The sequence below is a fragment of the Diceros bicornis genome, chromosome 24 (genome assembly GCF_020826845.1).
Source record: "Diceros bicornis minor isolate mBicDic1 chromosome 24, mDicBic1.mat.cur, whole genome shotgun sequence".
Classification (NCBI taxonomy): domain Eukaryota; kingdom Metazoa; phylum Chordata; class Mammalia; order Perissodactyla; family Rhinocerotidae; genus Diceros; species Diceros bicornis.
The window spans coordinates 25,140,121-25,156,387 of record NC_080763.1 but is presented as its reverse complement, the minus strand read 5'-3'; the positions used below and the strand labels follow the sequence as shown (position 1 = coordinate 25,156,387).

The 16,267-nt window shown below is 45.0% G+C and overlaps 1 protein-coding gene across 2 annotated transcripts in view; it reads left to right on the top strand.

Moving 5' to 3' along the window:
- POMT2 (protein O-mannosyltransferase 2) overlaps nucleotides 1-16,267 on the top strand; it is a 43,182-nt gene that overhangs the window by 22,639 nt on the left and 4,276 nt on the right. For both annotated transcript variants that reach the window (XM_058567436.1, XM_058567435.1), the window contains 10 exons: nucleotides 119-228; nucleotides 4,386-4,452; nucleotides 6,695-6,764; nucleotides 8,804-8,882; nucleotides 10,053-10,204; nucleotides 10,643-10,734; nucleotides 11,823-11,899; nucleotides 14,984-15,055; nucleotides 15,366-15,425; nucleotides 15,527-15,632. In XM_058567436.1, the coding sequence (XP_058423419.1) occupies nucleotides 119-228; nucleotides 4,386-4,452; nucleotides 6,695-6,764; nucleotides 8,804-8,882; nucleotides 10,053-10,204; nucleotides 10,643-10,734; nucleotides 11,823-11,899; nucleotides 14,984-15,055; nucleotides 15,366-15,425; nucleotides 15,527-15,632 (885 nt within the window). The remainder of the gene's footprint in view (nucleotides 1-118; nucleotides 229-4,385; nucleotides 4,453-6,694; nucleotides 6,765-8,803; nucleotides 8,883-10,052; nucleotides 10,205-10,642; nucleotides 10,735-11,822; nucleotides 11,900-14,983; nucleotides 15,056-15,365; nucleotides 15,426-15,526; nucleotides 15,633-16,267) is intronic.

Sequence of the window (16,267 nt, the reverse complement as noted above, 5' to 3'; positions counted from 1 at the left end):
CAGCCATGGAGTCTGTTAGAGCGTTACTGAGTCCTGTGGCTTCGGAGGCCCCTCCCAGTCAGGGGCAGCCTCTAGCACGGTGCCAGCGCCCACCCTCCACTGTCTTCCTTCCCCCCAGACCTGGCCTATGGCTCTGTGATCACTGTGAAGAACCTGCGGATGGCCATCGGCTATCTCCACTCCCACAGGCACCTGTACCCTGAGGGCGTTGGCGCCCGCCAGCAGCAGGTCAGTGAGCCTCTGTGCACTTGTGTTGCAGCAACACCAAACTGCCGTGACTGACTCCGCCATTCTCTTTCTTGCTTCCTGTTCTTTTTCTGTGCTGTTTCCTTGCTTGAAGCATTCTTCCTCCTCCTGCACCCTTCTCTTTCTTCTGGCTAACTCCACCTTTTTAGGCTTCAGCTTAGGTTTCCCCTCTGACCATCATGACCCACCTCTACCTGGTGCTGGGTTAGGTGCCTCTTGTATGAGGGGCTTTCTTGGCACCCTTTACAGGTGTGTGTGGTAACCCTTTTCACATCGAATTGTGAGTGCTTGTCTCTTCCTGTCTCTTTTCTACATGACTGCTAGCTCCTGGAAGGCTCCAGTGCCTAGCACAGTGCCTGGCATGAAGGGGATGATGAGTAGAGTGTAGTGGTTATAAACACAGACCTGAGAACCAGACTAGATTATCTGGGTTTGAATCCTGGTTCCATTAGAGTATGACTTTGAACAAATTCCTTAACCTTTCTGTGCTTCAGTATCCTCATCTTTAATGGGGGAAAATATATAGTACCTCTCTCCACCATAGGATTGTTGTGAGGATTAAATGAGATAATACATGTAAATTGCACAATGGAGGGTTAGCCATGAGTGTTTTCTGAATGAGTGAGCGACACCATGTCAGTGTCCATGTTAAGGAGTGTTAGGTGTGGCTGTGGTTGACGGTGTCTGAGGGAGAAGAAGAATGTTGCAGAGGTTGGTGGGGCCAGATTGTGGAGAGGCCTTACATGTTACAGTAGATTCGACTTCATTCTGTAGACACGGGGAGGCATTGAAAGTTATTAAGGAATGGCAAGATGCGATTAGATTTCTAGTTTGGAAAGATAACTCCAGCAAGAGTGTGACGGATTGACAAGGGAGACAGACTGGAGGCAAGGAACCAGGTAGGCGGCAATAATCATGACAAAGGATGGTGACTGGAGTCAAAGACCATGGGAATAGAGGTGGGAACTGAATCAGGAAACACTTCACAGGTCGAATGTCAGGGCCTGGTTACTGATGGATGTCAGGGATGAGCTAAGTCCAAGTCTATGGTTTGGAGGTCAAGGTGTATGTGTGATAATGCTGTTTCACCATGATCAGAAATGGAGGAGGCAGAATGGCTTTGGAGATGAGAGAGTTTCCTTTGTATATTTTAGGTATGGGGCTTGTCTCAGGAGAGAGATGTGAGTGCGTAGCCTGTGGGTGTTAGCGACACAGTGGGATGGGTGACATTGCCCAGAAAGGATGTGCAGAGGGAGGAGAGCCAGTGAAGGAACCCTGAGGAACAGCAGCATTTAAGGCAGTGGTAAAGGCACTCAGAGTGGTGCTAGTAGAAGAGGCTGAGAAGGAGGGATTGAACAGGGAGGTTGGAGGAGAACTAGAGGAGAGTACAGGGAAGAGAGAGTCTCCAGGAGGTGGAGAGCGTCAGCAGTTCAAGTGCTGCAAGACCTCAGCGAAGGTGAGGCCTTTGAACGGCAATATAGGAGGCCTGTAACTGACCAGGATAGTTTCTGTGGAGTGGTGAGGGCAGAAGTCTCAGAGGCAGGGACGTAAGAAGTAATGAGAGGTGAGGAAGTGGAGGGTGTAGGGCAGGCTGTTGTTCTGAGAAGCTTGGAAAAGAAGTTTCTCTTCTTGCAAAATGATCAATATCTTTACTTTGCAAAAAATCTTTGCTTCTCAAAATACTTTATTATTATTTCCTTATGTACTAGTTTATTAGAAAGTTGACCCAGAGTATTGGGTTTTAGTATCAGTTTCTCATTCTTGATTCTCCACTTATCTCTAGCCCAGTGGTTCTCAGCCCTGGCTGCACATTAGAATCCACTGGAGAGCTTTTAAAAAATTCTAATGCCTTGGCTCCACCCTAAAGATTCTGACTTAATTGGTCTAGGATGGGGCCCATGTATTGTGCATTTTCGTTTTGGTTTTAAGGTCTCCAGAAGAGTCTAATGTACAGCCAGGGCAGAAAACTACAGCTAGTCCTTCCATGGTGATGCCTTGCTACAGGCATCATGTAGAAGATCAAGTTACAGACGTGGTGACCAGGAACACTTACAGTGGGCAAGGGGAGAGAAAGGCCGAGTTCTGAAAGGCTGTATTAAGCTTGTCCTAGTGTTTGCAGCCCGTGTGTGGAGGCATGAAATCATGGTGGTATAGAGGGACCTCACTGGGCCAAGGGACGGGAGCAACTGACTTTGTCATCGATTCAGCCAGTTTCATCATCTGTAAATTGAGGGGATTGGATTCAATAACCTATAGTGGCCCCCCCTGCCCTGCAATTTAATGTCTTGTCAACAACTCTAGGTCTCGATTTTTAAATGTTTTTAAAGCATAATGTTTATAAAATAAAATTGGAAAATATACAAAAGTATAAAAAAGAAAAGCTACATGTAATCCCAGAAGATCAGTGTTCATCCACACAGTTGGATGTACAACATCCTGTTGTAATAGGATACCTATGTTCCTAGGAGACTTCATGTTATAAAAAACTCCACTGTAAAAACAAGTGTTTCAATGGGAAAAAAGGCCATGGACTATACTCAAAACCAAGAAGTAATTTTTCTTATAGGAATTTTAGTAGTAATGATTTTTGTAAAAAACAAAAATGCACAGAGTGCACACACGAGCACCACAAAGCCTTAACCTCCTTGGGCAAATCCAAGCTGGGTTGACTATATGTAGCTTTTGTTCAGGAGTGTGGACTTAATTTCTCTTTGGCTACCAAAACTTTTTAGCTTCTTGTTATTCTTTTTTTTTTTTTTTATAAAGATTTTATTTATTTATTTTTCCCCCCAAAGCCCCAGTAGATAGTTGTATGTCATAGCTGCACATCCTTCTAGTTGCTGTATGTGGGACGCGGCCTCAGCATGGCCGGAGAAGTGGTGCCTCAGCACGCGCCCGGGATCCGAACCCGGGCCGCCAGCAGCGGAGTGCGTGCACTTAACCACTAAGCCACGGGGCCGGCCCCTTCTTGTTATTCTTAATACCATTATCCCTAATTTTTTTCTGAGAAAGCAAAAGCCACTGAAATAAAGCAGCCACAATACATGCGTAATTTTTTTCCTAAATGCTAATTTCAAATCTCTTTGCAAGTAAATCAGTCATATTTTGTCCTATTGGAGTTGTAAAAACTCACGTTGTAAGAGAAATGCCTATGTTTCTGTTGTTTCAGAGTGTTGATGTACTTGTTTACATAATTGACATAATTGTGTATAGTCTCTATCCTGGGAGCATTGGAGTTAGCTGCCTGGGTTTGAATTCTGTCTCTCCAGCTAATAAGCTGTGTGACATTGAGCAAATTACTTAACCTCAGTTTCCTTGTAAGTATGGTAGGGATAAGCACAGTACATACACATAGAGATAAGACTTGCCCAGTGCTTAGAACAGTACCTGGTGATAAGTGGTAGCCATTTTTAGCATCAGCGTTTTGTAAGCCTTATCCTATGCTGGTAAAAAATGCTCTGAAACATTTCCTGTGGCTGTGTAATATTCTGTCCTGTGGACATACCGTCATGTTAACTATTTCTCTATTATTGGACATTTATACTGTTTCCAGGCTTTTGCTGTTAGATTAATCACAGTGTTACATGCACGTGCACATGCATACACACACACACACACACACATAATTTTAAAAAATCAGTGTATGCAAAATGGCTATGGGCTAAAACTTCAGGCTTCTGGGACAAGATATTTATGGAGCTCTTTAGTTTCATTTGGCCACACCCTAGAAAATATAATAGCATGAATTTTTCATTTAGAAAGTTTGAGACATGATCTTAATTACTTTTTAAAATGCACTAAATCCTCTTTGTGTGCTGGAGACTGTGTTACACAGGGTATCATGGTCCCTCCCTCTAGGAGGCTGGAACTTTACAGACGAGATGCAGAAAGATACAGAGACAAATCAAAAAGGCCCTTGTGGGAAAAGGCCTCTAAATGCAGAAGGAAGGAGAGATTATCCCTCCCCAGTGCTACTCCTGAGCCCCACTGGGAAACATGGCCCCTTGGGTCGGTGGCTGGGAATTCTGAACAAGGTTTAGCAATGTTGGTTTGCTGTTGATTGTCCTGTGGCTGGCTGTGCTGATAGTGATGGTGTTCTCCCTCCCACCTCTTCCTCCCTCCCCCACATTCCCACCCAGGTCACCACCTATTTGCACAAGGACTACAACAACCTGTGGATTATCAAGAAACATAATACAAACTCAGGTAATGTGGTAGGGAATTGATGCTTCATGTGTTATTACTTACTTTGAGCCCTCCTTAACATTTTTCATGCCTCCAGAAGAATGCTACTACGATGGGCTTTCCTGAGCAGTCTTTGACTGCATCTTTGCTGATCTCAGTTACCCTTTCAACAGTTATTTGTTGAGCGCCTACTGTGTTACAAGCACTGTTGTCGGCATAGGGGATAAGCAGTGAGCAAGACAGGTAAGATCTTGCTCGTAGAGCTGTCCTTTTGAAGCTAGAGAGCGGGGCCAAGGCTCAGACTTGATCCAGAAGAGGTTACCTGGACATGCTGCCCAGGGGCTGGTGAGTAGCCCCAGCTGAGGCTGCTGAGGCAGCCCCATAGCGGCTGTTCTCATTTCTGATTTAGAGCACACCAAGCCTTGCAGACACTTGAGCTGCAGCATATGGTTGTCTTGATGTGATAGAGTGCTGCAGTCATCCCTGGACTGGGCCAGTCAGTTGTGGGTCTGAGGGCCTGCCGCCCTGTGGCCAGGCTTGTCTAGGCTGGTGCCTGGGACCTCACTTGATGCCTGCTGGTCTGCCCCTGACGGGCCTGGGCAAAGCTGTTCTAAAGCACACCTATCGGGCTCTCAGGGCTTTATGACATGGGCTATGTCTGGATCTTCCTTTCTTTGGTCAGACAGCTAGCTACCTGCAGGCTGTGCCTTCTGCTGCAGCCTAGAGGAGAACAGAGCATCTCCTGCTCGGTTCTGAGGCCCTGCTGATTGTCCTATGCCACAGGTATTCCCGGTGACTCCTCAGCAAACACCACCTGGCTCAGCCTGTCTCGAGTCAGCTGCTCCTGAGACTTTGTGGGGAAGTGGGCAGCTGCTCATCTAAATTCACCTTCTTTGTTCTCTTCCCCACCTCCTTTTATTGCCATGGTTTTTAGACTAGAAATGTGGCATACATAACCACTGTCTTTGCATCTTTGGTAATATAAATTATGACACCGTTGGGCAGGATCTATTTCTATACCTTTATAATACTGGTGTCAATCGTGTTTTGATCCAACAGGCCAAACATAAGTGGTCTATCACAACGAGAGGTTATGAGGAAAGACCAGCTTTACTTCTGAAGTCACGTGGGCACGGACCAAATCTTTGAATATCCTTGGTGTGTCATTCCATTGTGGCTTCTTGGTTAAGACAGTTGCATTTCACCCAAGCGACTAAGGATTGGTTTGAAGGCAGATAGCTACAGGCACTTTGGGTAGTGGGAACTGTATAGACTAAGATCTTTGTGTTCTTGATGGTTGTAAACATCCCTCCCCGTCAAATCCATGTGAAATAAAACTTCCCTCCCCATTGACTTATGTGATTTGTCATCTTGCTGATTAATCTCTTTAAGAGACCTTAAAAGCCCACATAGGAGTGGGCATCTCTACAGCTGAGTTCTCTAATTCTCTTGAGAGCCAGTGATTTGTGCTGGCAAATGTCTCTTTCCTGACCTTGAGTGTTAGCGTCTCGCTGTTTGGAACAGAAATTTGCAAGGATCCTTCTGTGTTGCTATTACTACTGCTGATTCCTTTCCCATTGTCATCACCTTTCTAGATCCTGATCAATCTTGACTTCTAGATAATACAGAAGTAGTCCCTTTCTTTCATCATTTCCTTACTTTCTTCACCTCACACTGAGCAGGTGTATTGCCAGAGACAAGATAATCACTGGTAAAATATGCAGAGTTTAACATTCGATTTTGAAGAAAGCTGGGCAAATGGTCATTTGCATGGAATTAATTTTTGGAAAACTCTATTATTACTACTGAAAGGAAAATCTTATTATTTGGCTCCCCAGCTTAAAAATCCTCCAGAGGGGGCTTCAGTGACTGTCACGTAAAGGCCGGACTTCCTAGCCTGGCATCCACAGTCTGGCCCCACTTGTTCACATCCTCATCTGTTCCCACTCTCCTTCCTGCCCACCCACCCTAACCATGTGAAACCATTTGCCATTGATCAAATGAGTTTTGTTCTTTCATACCTCTGTGCTTTGACCCTCCTTGTTCACCTGACAAGATTCTCCCCCTCCGTTAAGCGTCTTTTCAAGATACCCTTCTCTAATCCTCTGAGACAGTTAGGGGCCTTTCTCTTTGGTCTCACAGCACTGTCGGTACCTCTAGCACTTACCATGTTGTACGATAACTCTTTACCTATAGGCCCTCAATTCATACTAGCCTAATGAGTGAATGATTTCAGATATCAATGATTGTTTCTTCTGGGCAGATCCCCTCGACCCTTCATTCCCCGTGGAGTTTGTAAGACATGGAGACATCATTCGCCTAGAACACAAAGAGTAAGTATATTTGTTGTTTGGGCTAAATGAGTGGTGTGGACACCAGAGATAGGGAGTTCTTTTAAGCTGCAAACAGAAGTCAGATTTGGATGAGGCTTCAGTAAATGGAACAAGACTGCTGTGCTGGAATGGGAGAACCATTTTATGAAGGTTGGTGAAATAAGCAGGCCAGCCTTTGCCAGCCTATTTTGGCTTTCAGGAGCTTTGAACTTCGAAGGTACCTTTCAGTTTCCCTTTTCCTAGAGGAAAAAAGAAAAATTTGAGTTTCCCAAAGCTGCTTCTTAAGTGGCTGCCTTTAGGAAGACATTAGAGTCTGTTTCTGAGAATACAGCAAACTAATTTAAACAACCAATGTTCTCACCGAAAATGACTAAAAATGCTGGAATAATATAAAAACATCTTCTTGAAAACATCAAAGAGTTGACAAGACAGTAAGGAGTTACCAGACCAAATTCTAAGTGAAAGGGGGAATCCAGAGAAATAAGTGGGACACTGAGGCCACTTCTCACAGTCTTTGGTTTTGACTGCCTCTTGAGAGAAGGAGTTTTAAAATCAAAGCTTCAGGAGCCAGCCCTGGTGGCCTGGTAGTTAAAGTTTGGCGTGCTCCACTTTGGAGGCCTGGGTTTGGTTCCTGGGTGCAGAACCACACCATTCGTCTATCAGTAGCCATGCTGTGGTGGCAGCTCATATAGAAGAACTAGAAGGACTTACAACTAGAATATACAACTATGTACTGGGGCTTTGGGGAGGAAAAAAAAAAAGAGGAAGATTGGCAACATTTGGTAACTCAGGGCGAATCTTTCCCAGCAAAAAAAAAAAAAAAAAAAATCAAAGCGGTAGGCTCACCTGAAGTGGTAGATTTAAGTGATTCTTCCCCAAAATTTGGAACCCCAAAAGACTTAGGGTAAGGATAAATCTGCCCTATCCACCTGCATCCAGGAAAAGTTAGTTTGGCACTAAGCTGAGTGTGTTTGGGAGGGCTTGGAAAGGGGGCAGGGGTGGGTGAGGGTAACTTGTTCCTGAGAAGTTGTAACTACCAGTTGATCCTCACGTGGATTTGCAGCCCAAATTCATTTCACCTGGATGGTCTCAAAATCTTCAAGCCATGAATTTAAATGAACATGATCCTAGACTGGTAGTGTCTGCTAGGTGCCTGGCTAAAAGCGAATGTAAATCCTCTTTTGGGAAAGACGTTGTCATCCATTTCCATACATAGTTTTTCAGTGACAGTGAATAGTACACAGTTGAAAATAACTAAGCACACAAGGAAATAGGATACCATGTGCAAGAACGAACAGGAACAATAGACAGCAGAAGCAGCCCTGCAAAAATTTTGTACACTGGAATTATCAGATACAGATTTTTTTAAAAATCAGGGAGTATATATATATAGAGAGAGAAAAGCTATGAGCAGTGGTTTTTTTCTAGTTAGTAGCATTATGGATACTTAAAATTTTTATTTTATTATTATTAACTTTATTAATAAATTAAAATTTATGCATTATTAAGTTTTATTTTTGCAAATTTTCACAATGAAAGTTACTTCTTTTAAAAGTAAGGATTATTATAAAAAGCACAAAGTAAATAAAAGCTAAATTAAACCCCCCATAGATCCCCACTTTATAAAACTGGTGGTGGAAGTAGAAAGAGTAAATGGAAGGGAGGAGATTTCCCTATCTCAGGCATAGATTGGAGATTACAAATTTCAATTTCCTTCTCCTCAAACCTATGTTATAAGGCAGGCAAGCTAAGTGCTTCAAAGCCACCACATGTGTTGTCACCACCCCCCACCTGAAGTTCGCCCCTTTTTTGGCATGGAGTCCAGTATCCCATCTGTCCCTCCTGGTTTGGAGAATTCTCCAGTTCTCTGAGTATTTCTTGTGAGTAAATAGGCAAGAAGTTCCTGATATGTTGGACTTATAGTTCAGATTCTAATTTTTCTTATCCTAACAGATGACTCTGAGTGTCCTTGGAAAAAGAAGAAACATTGCACATCTCTTTTCTTCAGGATAACGAGACTTCTCTCTTTTAACTTCCAGGACTTCTCGGAACTTGCACAGTCACTATCATGAGGCCCCCCTGACGCGGAAGCACTATCAGGTCACTGGCTATGGCATAGTAAGTGAGCAACTGGAGTCTGAGCAGGATGTAAAAAACTGTGGGGCTTGGCTTAGGGCCTTGTGGAACACATGGGGAAACACATCCTCCCCAAAACTCTGAAATGTTCCTAAGAATTGGAGGCTGCACAGGGACTCTCTTGACATTTGGGAACTTTTTGGCTAGGCTTGCTGTGGGAAAAGCAGCCTGTGAAGTCTGTTTGTCTCCATCTCTCTCCTCTCATAATAACCATTCCATTTTTGTGTTCTGACACTTAATAAATGTCAAATATGGATACTATTTGGGTTCCTTTTAAAATCACATTAGGCATAGGAGCCACGGACCCACAATATGACCCCAGATGAATATGTAAGTTTACCCATTGCCAGATCCCAAATTCTCTTTGGCTTTATTTTTAAGGATTACTTCTCTGTTCTTCAGAGGGATGTTAACCATATTGCTTTTGGATTTTTGCTGCCTTGGGGTGATGCAGTTAATAGAGGAAGCTCTATGAGTACTTATGGCTTGGGGAGTAATTTGAAAACAAAAACAACTAGTAGGCAACTAGACTTAGGACTATGAGTTACATTCTTCTCCAGGGCCGTTGATACATCAGTAAAGATTCTCGGTTCCTTAAGATGGACTTCCCAACCCTCTTTCTATTTGCTTGTCTCATAGTGTACTAGAGCCAAGACTCTGAGCTTCATCTTTTTTCTTGTGGGCATCCCCTGAGGAGAATTAGACACAACTGTCTTAATTTCCAGACTATGATATCCAGGCCAGACGTTCCTGGCTTAGATGAGTGAGTGTCCAGATGGCCAAGGTAATGGATGCAAATGGCCCAGATCTATTTATTTCTTTTGGCCCACAGTGGTGTCTTGAGTTTGGTTTACAGGCAAAAATATCTATTGAGAATTTAAACTCTAGTCCTATGAAGTGAAGAATTGGACTTCAGGTTCCAGGAGTTATACTACTTTTCTTGGTTGTAGTAGTGAGTACTCGGGCAAAGTCCATCACTTGGAATATTTCTATGACCCTCTGTTCCCTTTCCCACCTCAGCATTGAGGCTGATTTGGTCTTTGACCTTTGTAAGATGGTGGCATCTGAAAGGGTGGCCATCTTCCTTTTCTGACACATCTTCTCTAGAGTCATCTTACTTTCTTTGTATTTTTTTCTTGATTTATATGGCAGAATGGGACAGGGGACTCAAATGATTTCTGGCGGATTGAGGTTGTAAACAGAAAATTTGGAAACCGGATCAAAGTGCTGAGAAGTCGAATTCGCTTCATCCATCTGGTCACAGGTTGTGTCCTGGGCTCTTCAGGAAAAGTCCTGCCCAAGTGGTGAGTCTTTGGGGTTTTCATGTTCCAGTCGAGGCTCACGCTTTCCTTTCACAAGGAATACGTCAGAAGCTTCCATTTCCCGATTGTCAATGTTCACCTCATGTTGCTTATTTTTAGTGGTAGATGGAGGGAGAAAAGGCATCAGGTGTGTTATAGAGCACAGAGCTCCAGAGTTCCTTTGGTGTTTTATGTGTGCTGATAGTTGAACATTTGTACATCTGGCTTATGATAACTTGCTGGATCTATGTGTCTTTCTAAAATGGGAATACTGTATGCTAGACTACTCCCAGGATAGTCGTGGAATAGAAAAGTGTGAGATTGAAAAAAGCATGGCCACTGGGTTGAAAAGAGAGGGGTTCCATGGATTTAAGAGCAGTCATCAGTGCTGCTCTCTGGTGGGTTTCAGGTCTTCTGAGAGACATCTGTCACTTTTTACAGGGGCTGGGAGCAGTTGGAAGTTACTTGCACTCCATACCTGAAGGAGACCCTCAACTCCATCTGGAATGTGGAGGACCATATCAATCCCAAACGTGAGTGAGATCACTTCCTGGGCTGGCTCTGAAGGGAAACATTTATAAGTAACTCTTATCTTAGAAAAATAAACCTTTATAGACTCTGCTGCCACGTTATCTTATTGTTGCCATTTTCTTCCTTTTTAAACCTAATCTGTTCATATGAGTTGTCTAGATAGGTGCTCCTTCTTCTTCCCATCTACTTAACCTTCCCATTCGTCTCCTCCCTAAAGTGACCAGTGACCTCGCTTGCGGTCGGAGCTAGTGCCTCTTCTCGTTTTCCTTGCCTCTCACTGGATTTGATTCTTCTCCTCCTTGCCGCCTGTAGTGCAGGTCCATTTGTCTCGTCTCCTTCTGGGCTCTTCTGTCTCCTGCACCATGGGCATCTCCCTACCTTAAGGCTTAGAGGCTTAAGCCCCAGTGTAGAGCTCCTCCCCTCCCTACATCCAGCCAACACTTTTACAGAAAGCGATAGCCACAGCCCTTGATCTGATCCCCATATCTATACTCCAGGCTCCAATTGGACATTTCCGCTTTACTGTCATCTTCAACTCAGTGAGTCTTTGGGTTCATCATCTGTCCTCCTAAACTATCCTCTTCAGGCTTCTGCTTGATGTCTCCTCTCTGTGCTTCCCACTTTGTTTGTTTTACCGCCTAATTTAACAAACCAGCTAATTAATTAACTAATTAGACAACTCTTTATTGAGTACGATGGGAACCATGTGGGGCCCTGGGGATCTACTGGTGGATCAGATAGACTTGGTCCCTGTCCTCACAGACCTTCTGCCTGTTGGAGGAGAGCAGCATTTGAGCCAGTACCACAATGAAGAGTGATGGTGCCGAGAGATATGGGAGCACCAGGGGACACGCCTTGTCGTCTGTTGCTTTTGTATTTCTCAGAATGCCTGATAAATACTTAATACAACCTAAATGAAGGATCAAGAATTGGGCTAAGCTTTCTTCCATCGCCTCAACACTCTCCCCTACTTGTCAGTCAGCTTGTCAGGAAGGCTACCCCCAGATTCTGGCAGCAGTGTGAATACCATGGATAGCCGTGAGAGAAAATGTGTGACAAAGGTTTTCTCCTCTGTCATTGCTTTTTCTAGTGCCAAACATCAGCCTGGATGTGCTGCAGCCCAGTTTTCCTGAGATCTTGCTGGAGTCCCACATGGTGATGATCCGGGTACTGTGGCCCTCTCCATTTGATGACTTCTCTAAGAGCTCTTGGCTATCCACAAATTTGGATCACAAATCACTAGCCATGGTATAGATCCACTGCCCCCTTGTGGAGGACTCTGAAAGTGTCCTCCACTGAAGGTGTCTTCACTTACTGGTTTACTTGGTTTTCAAAGGCATTTCCCTTATCACAGAATGATGATGGTGATGATGATGATAACAATGATGACACCAGTGAACACTTCTGTAGCTCTCACGTTCCAGGCACTACTCTAAGCACTGTACCTTTGTTAACTTATTTAATACTTATTACAATCCTACAGAGATTATTGTTCCTAGTTTACAGATGAGGGAATTGAGGCAGAGAGGTTAAGGAACTTGCCCAAGGTCACGCAGCTAAATGTAAGAGGTGGATCTAGGCTTCAGAGCCCGGCTTACAGGCTGTCAGAGTCAGTGCTAGTTACTACTGCACTCCTCTGCCTCTAAGTGGGTCTCAAATCTGTTCCAGTGGCAGAGCCCCTGAAAATCAGAGTGCTCTTGGTTGAAGATCATGAGACATTCATGGTTCATACCATCATATGACGTCAGGATCAGTTAGGATGAATAGCTAATTTGAGTGTGTTGTTTGTGTGCAGCATAAATCCCGACTGTGAGCCCACTCCTGTTCCTGGACAGAAACTCACTGTTTAGGGGGCATGGTTGATTCTTTGTAAGGTTTTCTAAGACTCCTTGTTTTTACTCTCTATCTTAGCATCTTATCTTATCTGTCGTAGCATCAAAGGTTTAAGAATGATTAAGAGAGGAAATCTTTAAATTGAGAAAATTCTACCCACTAGCTTAAATTTTCCCCTGTGAATTGGAGAAACTCTGCTGCAGTTTTGATGTTTAGGGGAAGACCCCTTCCCTCTGATTTATGGAAAACCAGTGTTCTGCAGGAACGATGTTTAAGAAGCACTGTATCTGAAGCCAGATCTGTGATTATCACTCCAGCCACAGGGTTGCAGAGAGGTGTAGCAGTTGTTATTTTCCCCTTAGTGAGCCATTGTCAAGTGGACTTTTGTGGAAGTGATTATGTAAGCAGTGCTCAGTAAATATAGTTGACTTATTTCACCAGATTAAATTGAAAAATTCAAATTTTGTCATTTCTGCACATTGGGAGGTGATGAGTTGACATTAAGCAATCTCTGGGTCACTTCTTCTCTGACTCTCTGCTTGTAGCTGTCACTGTGTCCTGATGGCATGGCTCTTTTGAATATGTGCCTGTCAGTCAAAATACCATTCTAGGTCTCGGTAGAATTTTAAGACTAAGTCTAAATAGTCTCATTTCTTCTTTCATTATCTAAGAGGTAGAGTCAAAGAAGAAAAGGGACATAAGGGAGTTTTCTTATTCAACTGATGTAGAGTCAGGATAGGGCGAGAGACCAAAATAGTTTAGACTACAGAAAATGCAGGGGAGAGGGCTTTTCTGCCCTCTGAGTGGAGGGCCTAAGTCCGGGGCAGAGAAGGCTGCCACACCTGGTAAGTTTAGCTGGAATGAGCCCACTCTGGATTTTTAGCATAGAGAACAATGTACAAATGCAGATGCCTATAATGGTTACAGATTTTTCCTTCCTTCCAGGAAGGAAAGTAAGGAGCTGGATTTCTCAGTTTAATGTAGTGAATAGGATGCCCTTGGCTTGTTATAGCTCTGGCTGGAGTCCCTGAGTTTGGGACTGAACTGTACCGGTTTGAAGGAATTGATTTCCCTCAGCAGTTGCTCCGGGGTCCAGAATGATTCCTTCTTTATTCTGAGGCCCTTCAGATGGCGATAATGGTTCAGGGGCTGTACAGCTGGCCCCTTTGGGTCTGATACCCCTCATGGGACTTTTGACCTTGGGGGAGCAACCCAGTCACCATAGGGAGACCTGCAAATGATTCCCAACCCTTTGAGAAGTTGGATTAGTAAGGCACTGGGTCGTGGTTCACTGACCACCCAGTGAAGACCTTCTGGATCCTTCTTGGGCTAGATCAGTGGTTCTCAACAGAGAGCGATTCTGCTCCCCAGCAGATATTTGGTAATGTCTGGAGTCATTTTTGGTTGGCATAACTGAGGGGTAGGGGTGCTTCTGGCATCTAGTGAGTAGAGGCCATGGATGCTGAACGTCCTAGACTATACAAGACAGCCCCACACCAAAGCCTTCTCCAGCCCAAAATGTCGACAGTGCCGAGGTGCAGAATTCTCCATCTACCTCAGAGCACCTTACTCCTCTTCTCAGGAGATGCCTTCTCAGGTTGTCTTGATAATGAAATGACACCAGGCCTGCCTGGTGGTTAGTATCCTATCCTGATCCTTCTTATTTTAGCAAAGGCCTGATTTTGCTGTGTAGAAACATGTTGTTGCATTTTCTTGGCTACTGGATTAAAGGGGCTGAGTCTGGCTCCTTCAGGCTAAAATGTACATTCTCACCTGCATGATATCACTCCCAGTGGGTAAAATGTGTTCTTGGAGGGCAGAAAACCTCTTAACTTTTTAATGTGTAAAGTATAGATATTCATACAGTATATCAACAGATTGACGGTATAGCTATGGTATTAAAATGTCATGGGAGGCATTTAGGAAAAAAAAGTCTAAAAAGTCTTGGGGAGGCAATAATGAAAAAAAAGTTGAGAAACACTAGGCTAAAGTAACTTTTTCAAAGTCCAGGAACTCATCAGAGTTTCTGGTTTGCTGTTTGAAATTGGCCTCCCGAGGGAACAAATAGGTCAGCCCTGATTTTATATCCCCCTACCAGCACTCTTGACACCTTATCCTTGGTCTGGAAGAGGGGTCTATGTTCTGTGCTCGTGGGCAACAGTGCCTCATTCCTCTTTCTCACCAGCATAGAGGACTGTCTCTGGTGGACATGGAGGCTTGCTGTTGGGAGCAGTAAGGCAGTTGTAAGCAGGTGGACAGCGACTGAGAATGAGCGCCTGATTCTTCCCTGTGAGGGAGAGAGAGGAGGGGAGTTTTCTCTTGACACTTGGCCATATATCAGCCATACCTGTGCCTCATATTTCTGTCAGCGCTCCAGATCTCTGCCTTGACTAGCTTTTCTTTGCCACTTTCCTGCAGGGGAACAATGGCCTCAAACCCAAGGACAATGAGTTTACATCCAAACCCTGGCACTGGCCTGTCAACTATCAGGTAGGGCCCAAGGCTAGAGCTCCTCCTGGGAAATGGAGCCAAGAAAGGGACCGTTGAGACTTGGTGGAGATGGGGTGTGCTGGGGTGACAGGGCGAGGCCTCGCCTAGCATGGGGTGGCTAGAGATGGGGCTCTGTTTTCTGCCCGGATTCTGACCCAGCCTTCCCAGAGAGCTCACATAGAACTTGCACATTCTGAGCCTCCTGTCCAGGCTCTCTGTCTGTGAAAGGTAACCAGTCTTCCTCCCCCTGGAACGCATGTGGCTGGGATGAGCTGGGCCCTGGATCAGCAGAGTGTCCTCTGCTCCACAGGGCCTGCGCTTCTCAGGAATCAATGACACGGACTTCCGAGTGTATCTGCTTGGCAACCCGGTGAGTGCCCGGTGCGTCCCGGTTTGGGCCCTTGAGCCCTTGAGCTGTGCCTGTGGAGCGCTGCCGCTTTCCTCTCACCTCCTGTTCTCATTTCCACGCAGGTGGTTTGGTGGCTGAATCTGTTGAGCATTGCCCTCTACCTGCTCTCAGGGAGCATCATTGCTGTAGCTGTGCAGAGAGGGGCACATCTGCCTGCGGAGGTTGAAGGTCAGGTCCTTGGTCTCCCTCCCCTGACTGTCCAGCTGCCAGGGGTCTGCACTCAGGGGGCCCTGCGTGCTGATGGGCCATCCTTTGCCTTCACCCCCTACTCTTTCCCTTCTCTTTTGCTTTTTAAAGCTCACAGTCACCAAATGCCCAGGGCTATGTTAAACACTACATCCTCCCAACAATGCTATAGGGTAGGGATTATTACCCCCATTTTATGGATTGCAAAACAAAGGCACAGAGAAGTTAAGAAACTTGTCCCAGGACATATACTAGTAAGTGACAGAGCTGAGGTTCCAACCCGAGCAGTCTGACTTCAGAGCCTTCACTTTTCACCTCTATGCTCTATGTAGAGCTGCCCTTCTTTTCTGTTCTGTCCCCTCCTTGTTCCATGGCCTTGTCCTTTAGTAGAGTACAAGGGGTAGAGAGGAGCCCCCAGGGCACGGTCTGTGGGTTCCCATCCTCTGCTGCCCCTGGTGACTTGAGCTGCCAGGCCATGGCCCACAGTATCTAAGACATTCACACAGGCTCTCTGCCCTTGCAGCTCCCTGTCTGAACAGCCATAGTTCTGGACCCCCCTCTTTCCCACCTCCGTCCTCATCTCTGACCTTGCCTCTGTCCTGTCTGCCGCTGCAGAG